General features: G+C 42.9%; 1 protein-coding gene across 1 annotated transcript; it reads left to right on the top strand.

Annotated features, from left to right (window-relative positions):
* The first annotated feature begins 6485 nt into the window (after positions 1 to 6485).
* On the top strand, positions 6486 to 9382 carry LOC136378374 (gamma-crystallin E). The gene is made up of 3 exons (XM_066345217.1): positions 6486 to 6574; positions 6660 to 6902; positions 9044 to 9382. The coding sequence occupies exons 1-3, from the start codon at positions 6566 to 6568 to the stop codon at positions 9314 to 9316; spliced, it is 525 nt and encodes a 174-aa protein (XP_066201314.1). The 5' UTR covers positions 6486 to 6565; the 3' UTR covers positions 9317 to 9382.
* The last annotated feature ends 234 nt before the right edge of the window (positions 9383 to 9616 follow it).

Raw genomic sequence — 9616 nt, 5'->3', positions numbered from 1 at the left:
TTTTAAATCACAGATTTTGAAGCACCATAATAGGTTTTAAAAGATGTTTGACTCCTCTAAACTGTATGCAAAGTCAAGTTCACAATCTCTGGCAGACTCCCTTGATGCTGAGGTGGTCACGTGAAACTGTGGACACTGGAATGTAAGTGGAGGAATGTTGGCGTGGAGGAAGAAGAGCTGGCTTTGGAAAAACTTTTGCCTTTCTGATGAAAGAAAGTAGCTGCCCCTGGTGCCAAAATTCCCTCTTTTATCAGACATTTTATACCTAAGAGGTGACAAGGATGACGGCAATGCCACAGGAATGCTGGCTGTGATGTAGTTAAGCTCCTGAACCAATCAATATCGAGCTTTTCAGAGAAACAGAACCAATGGGCTATAGGTAGACATATCTAAGGATATTTATTATAGGAATTGGCTCATGTGATTATGATGTCTCATGACCTACAACTAGGAAAGCTGGTAGTATTATTTAGGCTGAGTCCAAAGGTCTGAAAACCAAGAACTCCATGTCTGAAGGCAGGATGTTTCAGCTCAAGTGGAGAACGAATTCCTCCTCCTTCCACCTTTTTGTCCTATTCAGGCCCTCAACAGATACAGATTGAATGGTGCATTGGTAAGGGCAATCTTCTTTTCATCCACACAGACACACCCCAAAATACTATTTGACCAAGCTATCTGGGCGCTCAGTCAGCTTGACACATAGAATTTACCAACACACAATGGCAGCAATCTTTTATCTTTAAACTTCTTGTAAGAGGAGTAAAATCCACCCACATGTGTTTATGCCACTGATATGTGTAGTTCAACACACACTTTCTAGATGGTGTGTGTCTACATGTATGTTAGTATACCTGTCTGTGTAAGGTTAAAGGAAAGTAGGGCACTGTATTTTTGCCCTGTCTTACTTATGCTCCCATTGCTAGAGTTCTACAAAGAAAGGTTGATGACTATGTATGTGCTCAGAGACTGATCCAGTCATGTCACGTCCCTGATTACACCTTTCTTCACTACTTACAGAGAAATTCTACTTCCTTCAGGAACCAGGTCCTAGCCTGTTCACATCATCACCAGTTACCTAACCCCAATTGTTTTTAGTCTCACACCATGCACACATTACATATGTGTGCCTTTGCTCACACCTTTTCCTCACCTGGGCTACTCTTCCCCACTTTCTCCCTGGTGAGCTGCTCATCTTCCAAAGCTTGATCAAAATTCACCCAACCCTTCACTAAAATGGGTCTGAATCAATTAGCGGACATTAGACTGAACGGTTCAGAAAACCCTTATCAAATAGACAAACAGTATGGAAACCTGTTAGCTCATCAACAGGAAGTCCTAGGATGGCACAGGATTTAGGGATGGTTGACTGAGCAGCTCAACATCATTAGGGCCCCAGGTTTTGTCTGTCTCCCACCATATTTAGCATCTGCATTGTCCAGAAGCTGGTATTCCTGGTAACCATAGGAGAGCTACTCGCTGCAACTAGAAGAATGTACAATTGTGCCCAGATCCCAAGTACTCAGGATTAAAGAGGACCTTGAAATATTATCAGGCTCTTGAGTGTAAGCTTTGAAGCTAGAAGGAAATAAATAAAGGGAGAAAGAGTGAAGATGCCCAAGAAGGAAGAGGTACAAAGAGAAAAAAAAAACTTTAATGTTATATTATTTTTAACTCTCATTATAAAGAGGACTAGAAAAAGTTTAAATTAAACAGTTTTAAATGCTTTTTAATTCTTTTTTATTCCCTAGAATTCATCTCATTTATCTTTATTTTTATTTTTTATTTTAGTTTTTTTTTTGAAGTGAGAAGTGGGGAGGCAGAGAGACAGACTCCGCATGCGCTTGACTGGAATCCACCCAGCATGCCCACCAGGGGGCGATGCTCTGCCCATCTGGGGTGTTGCTCCATTGCAACAGGAACCATTCTAGTGCCTGAGGCAGAGGCCATGGAGCCATCTTCAGCACCAGGGTCAACTTTGCTCCAGTGGATCCTTGGCGGCAGGAGGGGAAGAGAGAGACAGAGAGAAAGGAGAGGGGGAAGGGTGGAGAAGCAAATGGGCACTTCTCCTGTGTGCCCTGGCCAGGAGTTGAACCTGGACTTCCACATGCCAGGCCGACACTCTACCGCTGAGCTAGCCAGCCAGGGCCAGATTCATCTCATTTCAATGTTTTTTTACAACCTTAGTATACATATCATAATCAAGTAGTAATATTGATAAAATTAGTATCAATGTTTTTCTTGTTACTTATGAAAAATATTTTAAAGTGTGGAAAAATACACAACAAAATATACCATTGTTTTATGGTATATAACAATGATTAAGTGTACAATTCAGTAGCATAAAGAATATTCACCTTGTTGTACAACCATCATCACTGTCCATCTTCAGAACTTTTTCATTGTCCCAGACTCTGTATCCATTAAATAATAACTCCCTGATCTCACTCCCTCCATTCCCTGGTAGCCACCATTCTACTTTCTGTGATCATGAATCTGACTACTCTAAACAACTCCAATAAATAGGATCATGCAAAATTTATCCCTCTGTGTCTGACTTATTTCACTTAGCATAATGTTTTCAAGGTTTGTTCATGTTGTGACATTTATCAGAATTTCCTTTCTTTATAAGACTGAATAATCTATTCCATGCATATATCACATTCCTCCTTCAGTTGGTATTTGGGTTGTTTCCACCTTTTGGCTATTGTAAATGATGCTGCCATAAACACTGGTGTACAAATCTGTTCAAGTCCTTGCTTCCAATTCTCTTGGGTATATGCCTAGAAGTGGAATTGCTGGCTCATATGCTAAGTTCTTCTTTAATTTTTTGAAAGACTACTATACAGTCTTACACAGTGACTGTACCATTTTACATTTCCACCAGTGACGTGCAAGTTTTCCAATTCCTCCACATCCTCACTAACAGTTGTTATTTTCTGTTCTTTAAAAAAAATAATAGCCATCCTAGTGGTGTGAAGTAGCATCTCATTACAGTTTTGATTGTATTTCTAGTGATATTGAGCATTTTTTCATGTGCTCATTGGCCATTTGAGAAATTGTCTATTCAAGTTTTTTTTTTAATTGGGTTTTAAATTTGTTGTTTTTTTTTTGTTGTTGCTGAGCTGTATTTCTTTATATATTTGGATATCAACCTCTTATCACATATATGATTTGCAAATATTTTACCCCATTCCACAGTTTGCATTTTTACTCTGTTGATAGTATCCTTTGATGCACAAAAGGTTTTACATATTTTGATGAAGTCTAATTTATCTGTTGCTTATACCTATTTTTTTTTACTTTCAAGAAACCATTGCCAAATCTAATGTCATGAATGTTTTCCCTTATGTTTTCTTCCAAGGGTGTTATAGTTTTCACTCTTAAATTTAGGTATTTAATGCCTTTTGAGTTAATTTTGTACATGGTACAAGGTAAGCATCCAACATTTTATTCTTTTGCACATGGATTATCAATTTTCTGAGTACCATTTGTTGAAAAGACTGTTTTTTCTCCATTGAATGGTTTTAACAACTGTCAAAATCATTTGACCATATATGTGAGGATTTGTTTCTAGGTTTTTTATTTTATTCCATTGATCTATATGTCTATCTTTATGCCAGTACAACACCATTTTGATTACTGTGACTTTGAAGTATGTTTTGAAACAAGATTGTTTCAGATATTTAGTATCCCTTGAGATTCTATATGAATTTTAGGATGGTATTTTTCTATTCTTGCATAAATCATTTGATTTTGATAGGGATTGTATTAAATTTATAGATGCACCTTGGGTAATACTGTTATCTGAGTAATATTAAACCTTTTAATCCATGAACATAAGATGTATTTCCATTTATATATAGCTTTATTTTTTTTTATTTTATTTTTTTTGTATCTTTCCCAAGTTGGAAATGGGGAGGCAGTCAGACAGACTCCCGCAGGTGCGGGACTGGGATCCACCCGGCATGCCCACCAGGGGGCGATGCTCTGCCACAATCAGAGCCATTCTAGCACCTGAGGCAGAGGCCACAGAGCCATCCTCAGCACCTGGGCAAACTTTGCTCCAATGGAGCCTCAGCTGCAGGAGGGGAAGAGAGAGACAGAGAGGGGGAGGGGTGGAGAAGCAGATGGGCGCTTCTCCTGTGTGCCCTTGCCGGGAATCGAACTCAGGACTCCTGCACGCCAGGCTGATGCTCTACCACTGAGCCAACCGGCCAGGGCCTATAGCTTCTTTCTTTAAGCAATATTTTGTCGTATTCAGCATATAACATACTTGTTTTTTAAAAAGCTTATGGTGAGCATTTACCATATCCTTAAATAAATTATTTGAGAATATTTTTATATTGTATATAGTAGCTACATAGCATCTTATAAAAGAAATATTTTATGATTTGTCTAATTAATGCCTATTTAGTATATTTAATTTGTAGCTAATTTTTTATGTTATAAACAATGTTCTGTTAAAATACCATTGGGCATCATATTCGCATGTACCTCTAATTATTTCCTGTACACAAATATCTAGAGATGATAGTATTAGATCAAAAAAATGAAAGTTGAAAGAGGATTTTTTGACCATAGGTGTCTTTTAAATGTGGTGAAAATACATAACATTAAATTTACCATCTTAACCATTTTAAACCACACAGTACAGTGGTGTTAACTATATGTACATTGTTGTGCAACAGATCTCTAGAACTTTTCATACTGCAGAACTCAAAAGTTTTTACAGATCAACAGTGCTTATTTTTATGAAGTACTATGATTTTAATTTTTTCTTTTTTATACTTCTGTATAGTTTCCAAATTTTCTATAAATTTAAAATTTGTAAAAGAAAGCAATTAAGGCTTTTTTTTTAAGCAAGAGGACAGACAGGGACAGAAGAGAGAGATGAGAAGTATCACCTCATACATAGTTGCGGCACCTTAGATGTTCATTGATTGTTTTCTCATATGTGCCTTGATGGGGGGGGGGGGCGTCGGCAGTCCTCCAGCCGAGCCATCGAGTGTTTGCTCAAGCCAGAGTCCTTGGGTTCAAGCCAGCGACATTGAGCTTCAAGCCAGAAACCATGGGGTCATGTCTATGATCCCACACTAAAACCAGCGACTCCCCACTGAAGCTGATGAGCCAATGCTCAAGCCAGCAACCTTGGGGTTTCGAACCTGGGTCCTCAGCGTCCCAGGCTGAAGCTCTAGCCACTGCACCATTGCCTCATCAGGTTGAATAAAGCTTATTAAATTTGTGTATATCAAATGAAATTTGTTCAGGGGAAATTATTTTTTAGCATTTGATTTGGTAGCAAGAATTCAAACTAAGGAATGAGATGGGTGTATCTAGTTAAGGACTAGCCCCTTCTAAAACAGTGGTTTTCAACCAGAGTTGACTTAGCTCCCCCAGGGATCATTTGGCAATGTCTGAAGACATTTCAGTTGTCACAACCTTGAGAGTAATGCTATTAGGAGCTGGTGGGTTGAGTCCAAGGAAGCTGCTAACCATTCTAAAATGGACAACTCACAACATAGAATTTTCTGACCCAAAATGTCAAAATAGTTGGAGATTGAGAAATCCTGCTCTAAAGAGAGTGGGGCAGTAGGATCCACTGGGGGTGGGGGTTAAGGGGCAGTATTAGGGGAGGGGCAGAGGAAGGAAGACTCCAGTCCCTGGAGCCAGAGCCTTAACCAGAGAGCAGCCAGGGCCAGGAAAGGTAGAGAAGGCAGGATTGTAGGATTTTAAATCTGTTATATTTGCATGTTAACTTGCTGCTGTTAGCAGCTAGAACTCAGCTTAATCCTTAGTTTGCAAATTTATTAGTTAAATAGATAGTTACAGTGTGAATAATACCCACCAGTGAGTCACCTCATGAATTCCGGGGCTGAGGGTGTCCTGCCTGCGGCGTGGGAGACTCCAAGCTGAGGCTGTGTGCGCTCTCTGGGGACGTCCCTGGTCCCGCCCGGGCTCCAGGGAGCAGGGCTGAGGCCAGGCCCTCGAAGGCTGATCCCTCCCCCGCCCCCCACGGGGCTGACCTGTCGTCTTCCCTCAGGCCTTTGTCTGTCTGCCACGCCCCCTTAGCGGCAGGTGGGAGCGCAGGGACCTTTCCTGCGAGAAGACTCCATCCCACTTCAGATGCCCGGCGGGGAGGCGAGTCCATCCGTGTCCCACATCTCACACGTGCAGCCCTCTGACCTCAGACCTGTCACCAGCCCGCGCTGTCAGCTCAGAAAGAGATCATTTTGAAATGTGAGAAGACAAAATATTTGATCACAATGATTAACTGGGTTAAGCGCCTTTGCTTATTTCCAACTTCCTGAATAGGCTCCATTGAAAGGTCCCAGGGCCACCAAAGTGACTTTAAAGCGGGGTCATCAATTCGAAAGCTCTGGAGAGTCTAAGAGGAAACATACAATAAGCACCCCCCCCACACCGGTCGTCATATAGAAAAGAGAGAAAATCCCCTCACCCCGGGCCCCTTTTGTGTGGTTCCTGCCAACGCAGCAGCCGGCCTGCTATATAGACCCGCGCGCGGCCCGCCCGCCACTGAACTCGCCCGCCCGTCCTGTCACCGGCCATGGGGAAGGTGAGCCCAGCGCCCCGGCCCGCGGGGGCCCCGGCAGACGCGGGCGGGGCCCAGGCCTCTGAGCCTCTCGTTGTCTCCCTTGCAGATCACCTTCTACGAGGACCGCGGCTTCCAGGGCCGCCACTACGAGTGCAGCAGCGACCACTCCAACCTGCAGCCCTACTTCAGCCGCTGCAACTCGGTGCGCGTGGACAGCGGCTGCTGGATGCTGTACGAGCAGCCCAACTACTCGGGCTGCCAGTACTTCCTGCGGCGCGGGGACTACCCCGACTACCAGCAGTGGATGGGCCTCAGCGACTCGGTCCGCTCCTGCCGCCTCATCCCCCACGTGAGTCCGCTCCCCCTGGCCCTGGGTCCCCCTGCGCCCCCCAGTGACACTGGGGCTCGCTCACCCTATAGGATGCTGGCCTTTTTCTGGCTCTAATTGTTCTGATTCCCTGTGTTACTATCTTTAGGGTTTCTTCTACTGAAAAAGCACGTAATAGAATGCTTTTAATTGGACGTTTTATTTCACTTTGTTAAAATTATACTCACCTCTGTTGGGAAAATGTAGTGCATGGTACTGTTGTTCCCAATGTCAGTGCCACTGGCGATGACAAAGCAACCCTTTACTATTGGGTGGCCTTAAGGCAGTTAGAAACTGTTTCTTTCCTCATCTGTAAAATGGGGCTAATAGGAGTAGCTAATTCCTACAGCTGTGATGAGGATGAAAGGAAATTATCTGGCACATGACAAGCTACCCTTCCCCCAAATATAAACTATTATTATGCACATCCAGGGTCTCTCAAGTCCTGCCTTTTGACTAGGCAAAACAAGTAAGTACCCAACAATGTGATTCCGATAGCTCCTGTAAAGCCTGCTCTTATGGGAATCTCCCCCCAGCACTCCGAGACTCCCCCATTAGGGATTCTCTAGTTTGACTATGACAGAGTCTAGGCAGGGGTCCCCAAACTATGCCCCCCCCCCGCGGGCCGCATGCGGCCCCCTGAGGCCATTTATCCGCCCCCGCTGCACTTCCGGAAGGGGCACCTCTTTCATTGGTGGTCAGTGAGAGGAGCATAGTTCCCATTGAAATACTGGTCAGTTTGTTGATTTAAATTTACTTGTTCTTTATTTTAAATATTGTATTTGTTCCTGTTTTGTTTTTTTACTTTAAAATAAGATATGTGCAGTGTGCATAGAGATTTGTTCATAGTTTGTTTGTTTTTTTTATAGTCCGGCCCTCCAACAGTCTGAGGGACAGTGAACTGGCCCCTGTGTAAAAAGTTTGGGGACCCCTGGTCTAGGGGAAAATGTACCACTTTCATGAAGGTTGGAAACTCCTCAGAGGGTTTAATGCCTTGATAGGACCCAGACTGGTGTTAGGAGCCTGAAAGTCTGGGCTTCCGCTTTCCAGTTCTCACTCTTCTAATTAGAGACCGCAAGCTCTGTCCTTAGTTTCTCATAAAAAAAGGAAAAGGCTAATAATAATGGTGTTCCACATGTGTTGGGTCCTGAAGGTCAAATTAAAAAACATACCTATGAGTCCTTTACAAACAGTAGAAGACACGTTATCAGCAGTCTCCTATACTGCAGCATGAATTGCTTATGAGAACCTTCCCTAAAGGGGATTTAAGGGCAGAAGACAGAAGACATTGAATGGTACCTGCTGGGAAGAAACAAGCAGATAGAACAAGTGCTCAAGGAAAGACAGACAGGATTTGTCCAGAACTGACAGCTTACCTTTCCATTTTTCTAAAAGGTTTATACTCTATTGATCTGTTAAGGCCTCTTTCCTGATCTTAAGCTTCCATTTTTATTAATTACGTAAAACTGTTTGGGTGAACCATATATTAGAGCTGAGAACTAGAATCTAATCTTTATGATGGCACCCATTTTTCAGAATTGTAGAGTAAAAGGACTTAAAGCAGCAGAAAGGAGAATATAAGGAATTACCTATGCTTAATTGCCACCAGTCTGTGCCTCATTTTGGGGAAAGCAGTTTGACTTTCTTCCTAGCCTCTTCTAGCGCAGTCAAATCAAAACAATGCCTTTTGGCAGTGATATATTTGTCCTTTTATTTTAATAACCTATTTTATATTATCCAGTATTATTTTCTATCATTCAATATGGAGAGCCCTAGACCACCATAAGTCTATGAAGGAGAGAGCAAAACAAATATATAAAATTGTTACTTAAGAATGGTGCTCAATTGTGTATGGTTGATACAAGTTGTGACCCAAAGAACTCTAAGGAACACCATTCATATCATGTTTTATATGAATAATGGTTTTTTTTTTTTGAGCTTTAGAATACATTGTCTATCCAAATGAACATAGCAGTCCTGATGTAGACAGCCTTTTTCTTTAAATTGGTCACCTTTGATATAGAAAGGACAAAGAAATGTCCATCCCCCAGGGCTGTGTGTGATTGGTTGCTAAAGGCTAGGTTTTCTGACTTCTCCTCGTATGCCAATGGTTGACTCCACAGACCAGCTCCCACAGGATCAGACTCTACGAGAGGGAAGATTACAGAGGCCAGGTGATGGAGCTTGCTGAGGACTGCTCCTCACTTCACGAGCGCTTCCACTTCAGTGAGATCCACTCCCTCCACGTGCTGGAGGGCTACTGGGTCCTCTATGAGATGCCCAGCTACCGGGGGCGGCAGTACCTGCTGAGGCCGGGGGACTACAGGCGCTACCACGACTGGGGGGCCATGGATGCCAGGGTGGGCTCTTTGAGGAGGGCCATGGATTTCTACTGAGATATTTTTACTCTACCCTTTTCTCCATCTGGAAGCTAATAAAATATTTCCTGTGTGTTTCATGCAGCCATGTCGTCCTGTTTTCCTTTCAGGCTCTGTGGGAGGGCTCAGCAAAATCCAGCTAGGAATAATGTGCGCTTTCTTACACACACCAGCGGAAAGGGTGGAGAGGGAGCAGTTAAGAGCACAGCTTCTGGGGCAGAGTGCCCGGTGCAAATCCATTTCCTACTACAGGCAGTGGGGTTAGTTACTTAGCATTTCTGTGCCTCAGTTTCCCAATTTGTAAAATCTAGGGTAACA

The sequence above is a fragment of the Saccopteryx leptura genome, chromosome 7 (assembly GCF_036850995.1).
Source record: "Saccopteryx leptura isolate mSacLep1 chromosome 7, mSacLep1_pri_phased_curated, whole genome shotgun sequence".
NCBI classification, from domain to species: Eukaryota; Metazoa; Chordata; class Mammalia; order Chiroptera; family Emballonuridae; genus Saccopteryx; species Saccopteryx leptura.
Note: the sequence above shows the minus strand (reverse complement) of the source record. Positions and strands in the feature narration are given on the sequence as shown.

Coding starts and splice junctions, on each gene's coding strand:
- LOC136378374 (XM_066345217.1), top strand. Junction 6,903..9,043: donor CCTGCCGCCTCATCCCCCAC/GTGAGTCCGCTC, acceptor TTGACTCCACAG/ACCAGCTCCCACAGGATCAG.